The following is a 17,655-nucleotide window of genomic DNA, read 5'->3' as shown; positions in this document are numbered from 1 at the left end:
ACTGCTTTACTTGAACCATACACAAGTAAACCTCTGTATCTGAATCTGCTGATCTACCATATGGGGGTAATATTAGGCCTGCCAATATTGAGGCTTATGGGAGTCTCTGTACAGCATTTTGCAATCTTTGGATGAAAGACATTAAGAAAACACAGAAATACTATAACTAAATTAGAATACTTTGCTCTAAGTTCCTGCAATATTCCTGAAAAGCATTATTCAATTAATGATAAGTATCTTTGGAATCCATTGTACTGAAACACAAAGTTTATGTATTGTTGTGGGATTTAATGTAATTGCTCTTGGAGGGGGTGGGGTTGGAGAGGGAGGACATGGTCTATGAAAGCTCTGGGATATGTGATAAGCTTCAAAGGACTACAGTACAGGCAGTCCCCGACTTACGCGGATCCGACTTATGTCGGATCCGCACTTACGAACGGGGCTTTCTCGCCCCGGAGGTCGAGGTGGCGGATTGCTACCTGTGAGCTCCGGGGTGAGAAAGCCCCGTTCGTAAGCTGCTCCGGTGCCCCTGGTCTGCTGGAGACCGTCTCCAGCAGACCAGGGGCACCGGGCGGGTTCCCGCGCTTCTGAGGCTTTGCCAGAGCAAAGCCTCAGAAGCGCGGGGAACTGCCACTGCTGCCGCTTCAGTCCCGGTGCCTGTGGTCTGCTGGGGATGGTCCCCAGCAGACCACAGGCACCGGGACTGAAGCCACAGCCGCGGCGGGGTCCCGCGCCTCTGAGACTTTGCCAGAGCAAAGCCTCAGAGGCGCGGCACCCCGCTGCCGCTGCGGCTCTGCTCCCCGTGTCCCTGGTCTGCTGGGGGGGGGGGGGGGGGCGCAGCTAGTGTGCCCCCCCCAGCAGACCAGGTTTTTGTTTTGGACCCTGGGGCAGAGCAGCTGGGGTGCTGCCGATTGGTCCTGCAGCGCCGCTCTGGGCACTACTGGACCAACTCGGCAGCACCCCAGCTGCTCTGCCCCAGGTCCTGATTCAGCCGCTGCTGGTCAGTTTCAGCAGTGGCTGAATGAGGCAGAGCATCGGCTGGGGCAGAGCAGATGGGGTGCTGCTGGGTTGGTCCAGTAGCACCGAGGAGCGGCGCTACTGGAGCAACCCAGCAGCACCCCAGCTGCTCTGCCCCAGGCGTCCCCAAGTCAGCTTCTGCTGAAACTGACCAGCGCTGACTACAGGAAGCCAGAGGCAGAGTTACTCTGCCCCGGGCTTCCTGGAATCAGCTGCTGATCAGTTTCAGCAGCAGCTGACTTGGGGACGCCTGGGGTTCTTAAGTTGATTCTGTATGTAAGTCAGAACTGGCGGTCAGTTTCAGCAGCCGCTGAATCTGGATGCCAGTTCCGACTTACATACAGATTCAACTTAAGAACAAACCTACAGTCCCTATCTTGTACGTAACCCGGGGACTGCCTGTACTTTAAACAATGTGTCAGATGAGAAGGAACTTCTGGGGAAAAAGGGTTTTGTCCTGGAGCAAGGTGAATCAAATTCCTACCTCCAGACCCAACCATATGTAGTTAAACACTAAAGAGGGAACCACCATCTGCTGATTGTTAGGGTTGACAGATGTCTGGTATTGGCCCGGACATGTAAAATGTCCAGTATTTTCTGTTTTCCTTGGAAGGCCAGTTGGGACATTCTTCCTGCCGCATTTGGTGGGGGGCAGGAGGAGATTTAAAGGTGCAGTGACTTTTTTTTCCTCTCAACTTTGGTCCCCCAGGGGGTTTTTTTTGTTTGTTTTTTGACTCAACCACTCCCCCCTCCCCGCCCCCTGCCATGTTCAGTATTTTTTGTGAAAGTATCTGGCAACCCTACTCATTATCTATTCTCAGAATCTGAAGATTAAAGATCCAAGCTGTATACAGGAGCAATTGACTTACTCATGGGTATGCTTCTTGTCAATTAAACAGTTATGAACTTGAAACCACAGAAAAAGCCCTTTGTGAGGCCTAAAGGACTGATCAACTTACTAAAGGATTAGCTTGGGGGGTGGAGGGATTTCTGGTAAACTTTTTAGCATGCGTGTAGAGTTTTACTGTTCTTCTGTAATGCTTTCACCTTAAGAACAAAGGTTGTTACTTACAAAGAACTTATAATTACGGGCAATTACAGCAGTTTATAGCCTCTGAGGAGTAAGCGAAGTGCAAAGGCAGGACTGTTTAGGCAGATTGAGAGTTCTCCAGCAAACCAGTCTAAGCAGGGAAGCATGAACACTGGAAAAACACCAGTCTTGAGGGACAGACGTAGATTATAACAGCTGAAGAGTTAGGAGCCTAGGGTGGGTGCCATTACTAGATGATGCAGGGGGAATTATGTGGAGCTATCTCGAACTGTGACAGGCCTTATTCACAAAACAGACCAGCATCCTAGACAGCCAGTCTAGGAACTCATGTTTCCCAGTCTTCACTTGGTTCTCAACACACTATGATGTCAAGTATCAGAGGGGTAGCCGTGTTAGTCTGAATCTGCAAAAGCGGCGAGGAGTCCTGTGGCACCTTATAGACTAACTGAAGTGTAGGAGCATAAGCTTTCGTGGGCAAAGACCCACTTCGTCAGATGCATGTCATGCATCTGACGAAGTGGGTCTTTGCCCACGAAAGCTTATGCTCCTACACTTCAGTTAGTCTATAAGGTGCCACAGGACTCCTTGCTGCTTTAACACACTATGATGTAGGCTAAGATTAGTTATTTCAGCCTTGGACTCTGATTTATGTAACACATGAGGTCAGAAAACTATTTGGGTAATTAAAAACCCCGTGAAACAGGATTAACTACCTGTTTAGCAAAGAATAGTTCATTTACAGGTACTTTTCCGCCTCCCAAGTTAGCAACCCAACTCTTTACAGCATGTCATAACAGTCAAGGTATTTTCATGAGACATTTTTCTGCAGATCAGCCTTTTTTTTTTAAACATACCAAGTTCAGCTGACTGAGGGGACACTGTCCAGTCTTGTACAAATTTCTGCATGCAGGAGCCAGGCAGGATTTACTGACTAGCTGATACTTAACTATTTAATTGCTGTTTCCTACCAACAAACAGAATGGGGAGGGAGTAAAGTCCATCCAATGGGAAACTTGAGAGTTGCTGCTGGGACTGAAACGTAGAATGAAGTTAGGGAATACACAAAGTCATGGATGGAGAAGAGAAAAAGGAAAGTAAAACTGTAAGGCAGAAGTCACACACACGCTAAAGGAATGCATTTTTCTTCAGGAACTGTTGTTCAGTGTGAAGGCAGGAAACCTATATAATGAACAAAAACTAACCAAACATTCATTATTACTAAAAGCTATGGTCTATCCTTTATCTTTTGCAAACCACTCACTGATATCAGCAGAACCACTGTGGAGGAAATTCCTGTGCACCCCTATTTCAATGATCTGCAAGAGTACTTACAACATAGCAATACCCCAGTGTTTGCCTGCTCTCTCTCCTGCAGCCTGGAAACCCGACAAGCCAATCAGAGCCACAGTTGGTGTAATCGTCAGCGGTCCAATGTATCTCAGGAGAGCTCCAGGAAGGCCAAGGAAGCCAATTACCACTTCTATTAAGGAGGACATGATAATCGCCCCTTGGATCTGAACACACAAAGAAGGGGGAAAATGCAGCTGAATTAATTTTGAAATGAATACACTAAACATTCTTTTTCGGCTCTGGGTTATAAACTGCAATTAAAAAATTCTGTGACAAAGCAGGACTCAGCAAACTGGTTATTCTCATACAACAGCTCATTATGCGTTTAAGTGACTTATTGCTTACGTATAACACTTAGGATTTTCTCCACAAAACGATTACCCAACAGACCAATTGGCTGGTTTGGTAGTTGTGTGGATAGCACATCACACTGTCATACAGGAGACCTGGGTTCCAGGCTAACCTTTAAGCTCTCAGTTCGAACCGGCAAGGGCTGGTGGCGCCACGGAGGTGATGCTCTTAGCTCCTAGGGGCAGAGTGTATGCTGCATTGTTCACAAGTGCTCCTTAGAAGCTGGTATAGAGCAGCGTTGTGGTCTCAGGAGACTGCCAGCCTTCTTGGCTGCAGGGCTCTTGGCAGGATGTAGCTATGGTTTGAACATGGGGAAGAGAGAGGGGTTGTTTTAAATTGAGGAAAGATTTGCAGCCCAAAGCAACGGGATGGGAGATAAGTTCCATGACACATGCCTCAACTGGACTATTCTACCTATCCTTCTGTAGTGTGATGTTTGGGCATAACCCCCATCCTGGGCTCTGGAGGACATGAGAAAGTTCATAGATAAATGCTGGAGGTAGGAAAGGAATTGGGCAGACTCAGCAAATCTCTGGGGAGAATTAACATCTCCATCAGAACTGTACCCAGCTTTAGTGATTTGCTAACTGCAGATGGTAATCCTTCAGGAACAGCCTATTGAATTATTGAGCAAGGGTAGGCAAGAATTGGTGAACACAAACTGCACATTCTAAGAAGCAGAATATTAGTCTCCCTTGTGTATTGTACTGTATGACTTTTTGAACATGATAAATGAGTCATTTTATTCCATTTTCAGAAATGAATAAAGAAGCTGGAACAGTTAAGAGTCACATAAAGAAGATAACAGGATATATTCAGATGGAATGGTAGTGAAGGAAGAAATTACAAACTTAAAAAACAAGAACATGTATAGAGGCATGGATGTATAGAGCACGTTAACTGAAATGGGATGATCAACAGAGAAAGGCTACTTATGTTACCTCTCGTATCCTGGGGTACCAGATATGCTCTGTGTGCAGCAGCTCTGTTGTTCCATTAGTAACTGTTACATCTCGGAGGAATACAGAAACATGTTTTAATTTCTGCATCCCATTCAGAATGCTATTATTTAGGAAGGGAAAGATTCATCTAATACTTCAGTAGTAGTTTATGTTTTAGACTGAACAATATTTGAGAAACAAAAATTCCCAGTTCTAGCAATCAGTTTTCAGAGTCTGTTTACAGAACTAGACATGAGTAGCTGTCCTGTGCTAGCTAATTCAGGCGCACAGGGCTCAGGCTGCATGGCTGCTTCACTGCGATTTAAACCTCTGGGCTCTGGCACAGTGGGAGGGACAGAGACCAAAGCACCAGGACTCTGCATTTTGGAGGGTCCCAGAGCCAGAAGTCTACATGGCAATCAAACAGCCCTGCAATGCAAGTCCAGGTCAACTGGCCAAGGGCAGCCGCAGGTTTTCATTTGAAGTGTAGACACATCTTCAGAGAACTAAGACAGCACTTCCTAAGGATTAATCACCAATTCCCTCATACACCAGAGTGGAAAATCCTATTTTGCCAAATGTAAGGATCAATTATGGATTCTTTCCATTCCAGTAAAGAACTGAATGAGAATGTATTAAATCGGGAGAATCACTTGATTTTCTACCATGTCTAAAACAGTCGAACAAGTTCATTAGACTGCAATAATAGCTCACGAGTGACCCCTTTAGAAGGCTAGAAATGGTGAAGAGCAAGACAAAGCAATGGTACTTTTCAATCATGAAAAACTTCTATGCAGGAATAAGTCCCAACAGAGTGTGTACTTCTAAGTTGTTAACACATGCTTCAGCGCACTGTGATGTATCATGTTGAAAGCAGATAATCTTCAACCACCATGTAGCCTACTAATGTACACATTACCATGGCTTATTGCCATTAACACTGGAAATTTGTGTGTAATTTCATAACACCCAAGTTTGCATATTCTAAACTATAGACCTGGATATCTACCTTCTAATATTTGAAAACTCACTAGGTTTTGTATAAAAAAGTGAGAAGTGAAAAGAAGGAGGCCACAAACAGCTAATTAAATGGTTCAAGGGCTCATGAGAGGCAGCTGGAAAATGTCACTTTCCTAACTTTAACCTGTTTTCCCTTCCTTAAGTCAAGCTACCGCATTTTGCACAGAGTAACTTCTTAAAATCTATTATAGAAAACTGAACTGAAAACATAGTTCCCACTTCAGTTTTTTAACTTCAAGAGAGACCAGATGGTCAGGTCTCATCTAAAAAGTAACTATACATCTGTGGGCAACTTCTCAAGGCCTAATTTGATCACAATTTTGTTTAACTGGTGACACTGAGGTGGAAACAAAACTTGGCTTTCAAAATCCAGGGTTATTATTCAGGGATAGAGTTTAAGGCTACAAGGGGCCATGAGCACTTCTAGACTGATCTCCTGTGTACACAAGGCCATAGCCTTTTGTCCATTTACTCCTTATTGAGCTCAAGAACCTAAGGCATATTTAACTAAGGCATATTTTCCAGAAAGGCATCCAGTTTTGATCTGCAGACCTCAGGAGATAGAGAATCTACCATTTCCCTTGGAAGTCTGAGCCAACGTTTAATCACCTGCACTATTAGATACGTGTTTCTAATTTTAATTCACCCACCTTAAACTTCCAGTCCTCGGTTCTTGTTCTGCCTCTCTTCACTAAACTAAAAAGCCCATTAGTACCAACTATTTTTCCTCCATAAAGGTTCACTAATTAGAGCACCTTAGCTTATTAAAAAAAAATTAAGCACTGAGCTCCCAGCATTGCAATGGGAGCTCATGTTGAGTTGCTGGTCCACTATAACTTCTAACTCCCTTTCAAAGTCACTACTTGCCAGGATACAATCCCTCATTCTGTAGGTATGGCCTACATGAGGTCCTGCTTTGTGTTTTAATATAGCCAAATGCATTTTGTTGTATGGGTCCAGATTGCAAACAATCCAGATGACTGCCTTATTCTTGTTATTTACTATTCAGCTGGTCTATTCGTCATCTGCAAATTTTATCCACAGTACTTTTATACTGACTTCCAGATGGTTGACAAAAATACCGACTAGCACTGGACCTAATATTCAACCTCATGGAACACCTCTAGAAATAATCTGTTCAATATTTACTCACCAATACAACTATGTTTTAAGAGGTCTCAAGCTAGACAGTTCTTCCACTTCACATAGGGTTTGATACTAGATAGTAGTAGTATTTTAACCTTTTGGAATAATGACATAACTATGTATGTTTCCACTTTTCTGAATTTTTCCTGTTTTCTCTTCAGCCAAATCTTTTATAATTCTTGGATGCAAATCATTCTGAAGACTGAAAAAGGTTTATTCCTAGTAGATGTTGTTTTAAATCCTTATTAATAAATAATACTGGAAAGTATTTCAAAATGTTCCTGCGTCAAGAGTACATCATCCTAACTACTGAACACTTCTGCCTTTCCTGTGTTATTAACCATTTTATTATATTCATCTATTAATGGGCCTGTACCTCTGCTAGACCTCACCCTCCCAGTTGGTTAACAAAAAATCCATGTTATTAATCTTAGCCCTACCAACGATGGATTTTTTTCCTGATATCATTAATTTTATTCTTTTTTTTAAACAGAATTTTCACAAAATCATTTTTTCAAAAGCAGAAAAGCACACATTTCTCCTACCTACTCAGTTCATTCCCAAAGAAAAGTCAATGACACATCAAAAGGTATGTTGCAAATTAGATGTTCCATTTTGAGTTACCCGGTAATTTATCCCAAAGTTAAAATTCCACAAGCATACATGACTTGCATTTACCTGTGTTATTACATTTCCACTTCTCCAAGGAGAGGATAGCTCTGGCAGGTGCTAAGAATGCAAAAGCACTGGCTTGAAACAAAGGTAACCTGAAGGAAATGGAAAGAGAAAATACAGACATTTATATTTTGCAACATGATAGTAGTTGGTGCATCTACACAGCAGGGCTTAACGCGAAATAAGCTATGCAAATTGAGCTACGTCAATTACACAGCTTATTTTGAAATAGCTTATTTCGAAATTGGGAGTGTCTACACAGCACTTATTTCAAAATAGAGCACTCCTCCTCCGACTTACCTTATTCCTCATACAATGAGGGTTACAGGAGTTGGAGTAAGAAGTCCTCCAGCTTGACAGTATTTCAACTTCATTTAGAAATAACTGTGTAGATGCAGCCTAAGTTATTTTGAAGTAAATTATTCTTTATTTAAAGGAATACAAAACACCATCCAGAGATTTAGAAAAGTATTAAATACAATCACAGCTATTGTCAGTAACAAATGTTACCAAACACTGGTACGCAAATACCAAATGTTGGTACAACAAGACCTTTATTCAACGGGGGGGTGGGGAGAGAAGTAGCACATATTGTCCGGGGCACTTGGAACTGAAAGTACACAAATACAGTATGTGAAGTGTTAAGTTTCCCTGTGAAATGCAAGTTATTCTTCACATAGTTTGAAAAAGTGATACATCTTAATTAGATGGGCTAGGATTAAAAGCATATATAGACTGATCATTGAGTTAATGTCTAAATAGCTGTAATGTAGGCAAAAACTATACATTCCATGTGAGTAAGAATAATAGACCTGGAAACAAATGATTTTAAAGAGCTTATATAAATTTACAGAAAGGTTTTAAAAATGACATCCATCTGTAGAGAACGATAGCTGTATAAATTCAGTAAGCTACAACTTGAACATATTAAAACAGCAAAAGACATTGCTTAACTATGTAAGAACAACACTTTGATCTGTTCTCTACATACTCTTGGAAAGATGGTCACACAGTTCTCCTGAAAAATAAATCAACTCGGACACTTGCTGCCTACCCCTGCTCTTCCAGCAACAATGGAAACTCCTGATGCCTGCAGAACCAGCTGCACAGGAAAGGAGCAAGACTAGCAGGCTCAGCTTGGGCTAACAAATACCACAAGGAAGTGAGAACAGAGTGAGGTGAACAAGGAGAGGGCGAGGAGCTAGAAAACAGAGGATATAGGTCTGGACATCATGCATCAACTTCATCTGTTTGCAGGAAGGAAGAGGGATCAAGGGGTAGGGTTGCCAGGTGTCCGGTTTTCGCCCGGACAATCCGTTTTTTCTGGACCCTGCCCGGTTTCTCTCGGAAGACTGGCAGGGACAATCTTCCCCTGCTGCATCTGGCGTGGGGAAGCGTGGAGTGCGGGGATTCGTAAAGGCATATCACTTTTTTTTTTGCTCAACAAGTTTGGTCTCCCAGTTTTTGGGAGGGTGGGGGGTTTGCCATGTTCGGGATTTTTGGTGAAAGCATCTGGCAAGCCTATCAAGGGGAGGTAGTGCACGAGATTCATTTACAAGAAATGGCCCCCACACTGACAATTTAGGCTTTTTGTATGTACTGGCAGCATTCAGACCACATGTGAAAGGCCATGACTTTGCTTGGTTTGTGAGACCTCTGCTTTGGCTTGAGTTCCTATATTGGCTACTCAAAGCAAAAATCTAAAGCTTACCTATGGCAAAGAGAAACAAAGTGATTCACCTCATCACTTTAAGCTTCATTGGACAAACTGAGCACACAGCCTATAGCAAAATGCTATCTGAAACAAGCTGCTACTGCACCCCTCCTTTATCCTACTCCCCTCCCCTTTTACAAATCCTTTCATTAAAATACCTCATAGAAAAATTCTTCAATAATGAAGTCAGTTTTAGTGTTTCAGCTTGACTCCAGATGGGTAATTTACTCCATGCAGAAGAAGCTTTTCAATATAAATGTAATTCGACCTATAATATGCACATGTTGTTGGCATTCAAAGCTTCCTTTCAAATAATTAGATATCAATCTATTCTCTGAATATTAAATAGTCACTGAAGCCTGGACTTCTGCTCTGTCAACTTGCCTTCATTGGACAAAAAACTTCTTCACAGATAAATTTACATTATAAAATGGTAAAATTGCAGGGTCTTGGAAGACATCAATGCAAAAGAATCCAGGAACTGAATTTTTAATTTTTTTTAATCGAATATAGCTGTTATGTGAAGTGCTGAAAGATGTTCCCAGCTGTGGAGATTAAAAAAAAAATAATTGTTTAGATTTTCATGTAAATCACTGTAGCTCTGATTCAGGAAAGCATGCACACATGTGCTTAAGTTAATCTTTGGGATATTCTGCTTTGATACTTTTTTTGGTACGTTATCTAATGTTGTTTTGCATGACTGACTCCTCAGTCGTTGGAAGTCAAATCTGACCTCCTGTATTTATCAGAGTTTTTCCAGCAAAGTACCTGCTCTGTTTTTTTTCTAACCAGAAATGGACATATAAGCTACCTTAAATTGTTACCAGAATAAGTGAGTGAACAACTAACAATCAGTTATCGTTCAAAACAGCTAACATTAGTATTGGCCTTGGTTAATAGGTTGGAACATATTCCATAAAATATATTTCCAGTTTTCAAGTCCCACACATACTGGATAGGATTTATGCTACCTACTGTCTGTCAAACAAAATCTCATTTGCAATGAGTTATTTCAATTGGCGTTATAGTGTGGTACTTTAGTCCTTAGTCCTATTTCTAATATTTGCACTGCCAGTCAATTCATAGGAAGTAAATTCTAATGTAACACCGAGATCAACATAATTGCTGCAAAAACAAAGGACAGTATAAAAGGCGAAAGCACCCTTATTGACTCATCAAACTGCACTGACTATTCGATAAGCCAAATAATTGAAACTTTACATCACTAATTTAGAGGTGAAAAGTCTAACAGCAAGCCTAGAATCATAGAATCATAGAACTGGAAGAGACCTCAGAAGGTCATCAAGTCCAGCCCCCTGCTCTAGGCAGGACCAATTCCAACTAAATCAACCCGGCCAGAGCTTTGTCAAGACGAGACTTAAACACCTCTAGGGCTGGAGACTCCACTACTTCCCTAGGTAACCCATTCCAGTAATTCACCACCCTCCTAGTGAAATAGTTTTTCCTAATATCCAACCTGGACCTCTCCCACCACAACTTGAGCCCATTGCTCCTTGTTCTGCCATCTGTCACTACTGAGAACAGCCTCTCTCCATCCTCTTTGGAACCTCCCTTCAGGAAGTTGAAGGCTGCTATCAAATCCCCCCTCACTCTTCGCTTCTGCAGACTAAAAAGACCCAAGTCCCTCAGCCTCTCCTCATAAGTCATATGCTCCAGCCCCCTAATCATTTTGGTTGCCCTCCACTGGACCCTCTCCAATGCGTCCACATCCTGAACTAGGGATGCAAGGAATTAACTGGCAGGGGCTGGAGCAGGCAGAGGCGGCTGGAGCTGGCCCGCCACAAACAGGGGCCGCCCAGGTGTGCCTGTCATAGGCAGGGGCCACTCAGTCCAGCCCCTCTTTTAATCAGTTAACTGGTTCAACATCACATCTAACCAATTCAACAGGATTTTATATTCCTATCCTGAACTAGGGGTCGCACACTTTGTAGCTTGTGTAGGCTGAGCTCAATGCACACACAAGGGGCTCCAAACATTCTTCCCTTCCTCCCCCTGCTTTCTCCTCCACTACTGCAGGGACTCTCTGAAAACTCCCCCAATCTCTTCTTTGCACCAGGGAATCTGTGCACCCCCTATTCCTCCCATACAGCATCCCCCATGTACACAAACTCCAGTAGCTTTGTCTGCACCCTTTTTCCCCACTATCCCCAAGTTATCCATTCCCCTCCGTGACATTCTGGCCAATTATTCCTGTAGCACTGAAATGCTAAAGTTGATCAGGTGCAACGCTCAGAAGTTATTGTGCTAAACACATATAGAGAAATGCTACTGCAGGGAGCATAAAGCTTCCACAAGGCAGCAGCGAAGAGGTTAAGGGCGGCATAGCGTTGTCACCCTTACTTCTGTACTATCACTGGTGGGACACTGCCATCAGAGCTGGGAATCCAGCTAACAGCTGCTGCTATGCAGAGACCCAGCTCTGAGGTCAGCACAGAAATAAGGGTGGAAACACCATGACCTTTGAGGTCGGGATTCCCAGTCTGAGAAACATTTGTCTCTGCTGTGAAATCCATATAGTAGAGATGGGCAACCTAGGCTAGCGAGTGAGCTGCACGAGTGGCCACCTCCATCTCAGTGGGCTGCAAGATCATCATAACCAAGACAGTCTCCCAGTTTAGGGTGGTTCTGCCAACTGCACCTGCCTACCTAGAATTTGCAGGGTGAACCCACTGAACCAAGCAGCATTTTGATTTAATGCCGAGGGAACACACGGCTCTCTCAGTCAATGTTGTGTACAATCAGCATGCGCCTCACTTCACATGACTTTGCTTTACATGTGTGTCACATCAGTAATACCAAGAGGAAAAAAACCCTACACAGGCAGAAGCCAGCAGAAACCAGCAACGCTGCACATGGGCTACAGTAAAGAAAATGTCTTGCAGGCCACACTTAAAACCCCAGTGGCCCACAGGTTGCTCACTACTGTCGTGCAGTAAAGGGACACAAATTTGGTAGGGTTAGGGTTAGGGTTTAAGATGTAATATCAAGGTCAACTCAATTTCCTAGTGATTAAGGTTTTCTATTGATGCCAGATTTTGAATAATTAAAATGTTGTTTTGAAATGGTCTAGCTCAGTGTTTCTCAACCAGTGGTATGAGTACCCTGAGGGGTACTCAAGAGAAGTCTGGGGGTAACGTCAACACAACTGAAATGTGGAGAAAACTGAATTTTTGTTTTAAGATTTACAGTGCTTTATTATTTTTGTACTTTTTATACCCAAATATTTCCTCACCCGTCCAGCTTCCTGTATGTTATCAATCAGCAAACCTCAGCAGAATCTGTGAACTCCTTCAATCCCTCAGCTGTATTAACATACAGTGATATGCACCTCTGTCTTACAATTCTTTGCCAAAAGATCATTTTACTGTTGTGTTTAGGGCAATACATTCAAGTCCGTTTGTTTACTATATGGTGATGTTTGATGAGTGTTTGAATTTTGCAATGTTTAACAATGGCTTCCTACACTGCCATTACCTTGGATAACATTGAGATGTTACATGTTACACAAAATGTACATAGGCACAGCCATTTTGCTTTTAACGAACACAGGTTTCAAGTAGGGCAAGTAGTTCCGGTAACGGATTTGTATTTAATAAAAGACGAGGTTAGATAGAGGTATGGAATTGGACGAGTGATATGTTATCGGCAAACTTTGTTTATCTTTGGCATGCGCCTTGCTACTTGATAGCGTCAGTAACTGCCAGCATTCATAGCGGATGGACATAAACAGTCGAATATTATGCTTCTTGCTATTTGAAGTAAGTGATAAAATTGGTATTAGTATAATTTTAGTTTAGTTTTTTAAAATTACAATTGAAGGATTTAAAATGGACTGATTTCTTATGAAAACAAAGAATAAAACTGCAGATTTGGAAGAAGTTAGTACACAGGAAACATGAGGCGGGAAAATCTGTAGTAAAAAAAACCTCCATACCAGTGGTAGAAATGGAAATTCTTCTGAGATAAAAAAAAAACCCATACAGTTACAATTCCAAATATCTTAAATTCGGGTTTACTACAAACGGAAATGTACCCCCTTTGCCACTTTGCATGATTTGCTGTGAGACTTTATCTAACCACTGTATGAAACCGTCTCTGTTGAAACAACACCTTAATACAAAGCATCCTACATTAAAAGATAAATCAATTGAATATTTTAAAAGAAAATGTGAAGGTATCAATATATCTAGTGCTGCTATGAAAAAAATATGTTTAGTGAAACAGAAGTCATCACAATTTAAAATATCCCACTTTCGAACGATACAATAAGAAAAACTGACGAAACGGCAGAAGACATAATAAAACAAATTACTGAAATAATTATTCAGAAAAAACAGGAAAAATTTAAACAACCACCAATAGTCTAGTAGCACCTTAAAGACTAACAAAACATGTAGATGGTATCCTGAGCTTTCGTGGGCACAACCCACTTATTCAGATGACAGGAGTGTTGGAAGCTGAATAAAGATTTAGACTCTGTGCTAGAGATTGCAGTGAAGACAGTTAACCTCAATGTCGTGATCTCTAAATTCATGTCTTTTTTGATCGCTATGCCGTGATATGGGATCTGAACATATTACTTACTATATTACTTCATTCCAATATTTGATGGTTATCACATGGAAGACTGTTCTACCATCTGTTTGAGCTAAAGGGTGAAGTTGCAGTTTCTCACAGAAATCAAATCCGAGTTAGTACAATATTTTCAAGATGAATTATAGATTTGCAGATTAGCCTACGTTTGTGACATTTGAAAAAAAATCAATAACTTGAACCTACAGTTACAAGGTTTTAATACAAATATTTTAATCTTGCACGATAAAGTACAAACAGGCATCCAGGAAAAAATTAGCATTCTGGAAAAATAATATGTTATTTGGAAATTCTGTGTCATGAACATGTCAAAACATCAATAAAGGAACATTTGACAAATTTGGAACGATATTTTCCGAGCTTTGACAGAAGCTTTGGATTTTGAATCAGTTTAATGACAATGCTATTGAGAAAGCAGGGATTTCAGAAGAAATGAAGGAGCACTTTTTAAGCTTTCTACTGATAGTGTACTAAAGATGCAAGGCATGGGATGTGGTGACATTGCCATGTTCTGGCAAAAAAATGAAAGGTGAATATAAATAATTGACTAGCATGGCTTTCACAGAACTCCTCCCATTCACATCAACCTACTTATGCGAAGCAAGTTTTTCAGCTATGACTGAATTTAAAACTAAATTAAGAAATCATATGTCTCCAGAAAATGATTTAATTGTGGCCCTCAGCAGTTTGAAATGTAGGTTTGAAAATCTGATTTCATCCAAACAAGCTCACATTTTGTGTTAAGTTAATTATATTTTTTCTAGTAATTTTACTGATCACTTTTCATTGATGTTTGTATAAAAATATATGCATATGTGTGTACGTATATGTATGAATAGAACATTGGACTTATTTTATGTTCATCTAATTTTTATTTGTCCTTTTTGCACAATCATAAGTACGATGGCAAGTTTATTGCTTATAGGCAATTTCTTCCAACCAACCAGTTACAATTAAGTTGTTTAAACAAATGTGTTGTAATGGTAGAAAAAAAAATTGTGTGTCTGAAAATTCTAGGTACTAGGGATACATATAATTTTTTTAAGGGGGTACTTTATGAAAAAAAAAAGCTTCAGGGGATAGCTGAGTTCGTCTGTACAGGATAAACTTAAAAAACAACAAATAGTCTGGTAGCCCTTTAAAGACTAACAAAACATGTAGATGGTATCATGATACCATCTACATGTTTTGTTAGTCTTTAAAGGGCTACCAGACTACTATCATGATACCATCTACATGTTTGTTAGTCTTTAAAGGGCTACCAGACTACTACTTGTTTTTTAAGTTTATAAAAAAAAGGTTGAGAAACACTGGTCTAGCTAACAAATTCATTGCATAGATGTAACAATGCTACAGAGACATAGTTCAGCAAACCTCAATATGTATTTAGGGAAATATATATCTCTCAGATCATAATGGTTCCTTTGGATTAATCCAAAAGCCTGGCAAAGAGGTATGCTCTGGTAAATAGCTTGAATTCCTAACATTAGAATGGAAACCCGACCAACTCACAATGGCTCCACATAGCTGGTACATCCATCCTTAAGGACGTTTAACCAGTGAAATATTACCTTTTTGAAACCATAATAGCTTTATTTGTTTAAACATTTTTCAGTTCATGGGCTTGCCAATAACACTTGTAAGAATCCCACTGCAAGTGTAGTTCATGTCTGCAGACCCCAATCAAATATTAAACTGTATCAAACATACTAATATAGGTACAAACTGTTCAGCCAGCAATTCTCCTCACAAACGAGGCAGTGGAATAGGTCTAAAAGGTGACAGAGCAAGTGTAGAGTGGTCTAAAAATGAAGATGACTTTTTAATCTAAAAGGGTGTGTCTACACTAGCCCCCTAGTTCGAACTAGGGAGGCTAATGTAGGCATTCAAGCCTGCGATTTAAATATTCCTCATTCCAGGAGGAACAACAGGTAGTTTGAACTAGGACTTTATTTCAAACTACCGGGTCCCTGCCACATGTAGATGTGGGCAGCTAGTCCAGATTTGTAAATTTAAAAAAATGGCGACCAGCCGGGAAGATGCAAATCAAGCGCGGGATATTTAAATCCCAGGCTTGATTTGCAACTTCAAATGCCTACATTAGCCTCCCTAGTTCGACATACCCAAAGAGACATAAAAAACTTGGTTATATTTTCCAATTTCTGATTGCTTTAACCACTCCTTGACCTTATATGTACAAGTCTGAATAAGATGCAAAATAAAGAGTTAAAAAGTAAGATGTTACAGGTAACAAGCTTTGAGTAAGCAGCAACACATCAGATACAGCGCTCAATTTAAATGTGATTAAACTAGACTAGATTAAACACTGAGTGCGCTGGTCCATGCTTCTCTACTAAACCCCCACCCCCTTTATAAATGTATAAATCTAGAAGTAAGCACATTTGAGCATCAAGCTAACTCATTATATTCATATGAAGTTATTTTTCTTCTGGTCTTTTCACACTTGATTCTATTCAAGATGCAGGAACAAACTGAGTAGGAAAGATAACTGTCTCATTCATGTGAAGGAACAAATAGTTATAAGGAAAACATGCTCTGGGAAAAAGCAAATGCTTCTCTCTCCTTTCCGACAATTCCACTTCGACAAATAACCCTTTTCTATATCTGAAGTGAGCATTTGATGAATGACGTATTAAAGCAGCTTTACACAATTGTTAGAGCAGCTGGGTAAGAAAAGAACAAAAGAATCTTTTCTAAGAAGGTAGAAGGAAGGTGAGATGGCAGATCAGTTGAATACTTTCTCCTGACTATTGAAAGCAAAACAAGTAACATAAGGACTTTGACTTAGGAAGCCTAAATTGCCTGAAGAGGTTTTGTTCTTTTCCCTTTTGGCTGACCTGTATTAATAGTCCTAAATGATATGTTTAACAGGTTTGCCCTCTTTTCCCTGCTGCATGATCTCTTTTATCCAAAATGTCTGTTTCTTCGGTAAATATTTTTAATTGGAATCATGTTGTCTATTTTTCATTGCAAGTCTAAGATCTCATCTTGTATCATTTTTATGATGAATTAAGTGACACTTGAACAGTAGAAGCAGTTATGCTTAGACATGCTAATATAATAAATACTTTTCTTCTTGTCTTATTTTTCTTTCTTGATTCTATTCAAGATGCAGAAACTTTGTGGCTTTTATCCATCCCTTGACTGACAAATAACGGGTGAACAAGGGGTAAGAAAATACTTAAAATAAAAAATCAGTGGATACTACAGTGAGATTTTATCTAAATTCACTGTTACTAGCACATAGAAGTCACTCTATGATTTGGCAATTATGTATATTATTTAAAAAATCTGGTAATATTGAGACCAGTTTCAGATATGTCATCTTATTAAAAAGTAAGACTTTCAGCAATAGCGGAGTAAAAGATATCCCCCGGGAACTCCAAGCAAGCTAGTTTAATGCTCATGTTCCTTGACAATTTGTGATAGAGGTACTTGCAACTCTGCACAGTTAAGAAATAAGACCATTATTCCTCACTCATTCCCACAGAGGGAATTTAGAAAGATACATACGCAAAGGTTGTAATATTGGCAGAAACAGTCAGGTTAGGGATAAGAAGCTGCCCTTCCTTTTTCTTAATGTCTATTGTGCTAGCTACCTCAGTTATGTAAACAGGATTGAAAAGTGCAAGGGTTACGACAAAGCAAAGGGCGACTCTTCTATATCAGCATTTTATCCTCAGCTATAAGCATGAGTAAATACACAGTTCACCTTCTTTCACAGAAACACACCTGCATCCTTCAGCATCAGAGCT

General features: G+C 40.6%; 1 protein-coding gene across 9 annotated transcripts in view; it reads right to left on the bottom strand.

Annotated features, from left to right (window-relative positions):
• The window catches only part of SLC23A2 (solute carrier family 23 member 2), a 146,907-nt gene that overhangs the window by 27,657 nt on the left and 101,595 nt on the right, over positions 1–17,655 (bottom strand). For all 9 annotated transcript variants that reach the window (XM_089773808.1, XM_075910858.2, XM_075910859.2 and 6 more), the window contains 3 exons: positions 7,555–7,643; positions 4,711–4,781; positions 3,401–3,582 (listed from right to left, as the gene is read on the bottom strand). In XM_089773808.1, the coding sequence (XP_089629934.1) occupies positions 3,401–3,582; positions 4,711–4,781; positions 7,555–7,643 (342 nt within the window). The remainder of the gene's footprint in view (positions 1–3,400; positions 3,583–4,710; positions 4,782–7,554; positions 7,644–17,655) is intronic.

The sequence above is a fragment of the Pelodiscus sinensis genome, chromosome 28 (assembly GCF_052426305.1).
Source record: "Pelodiscus sinensis isolate ZL-2025 chromosome 28, ASM5242630v1, whole genome shotgun sequence".
Classification (NCBI taxonomy): Eukaryota; Metazoa; Chordata; order Testudines; family Trionychidae; genus Pelodiscus; species Pelodiscus sinensis.
This window is presented reverse-complemented; position numbering and strand designations above follow the sequence as displayed.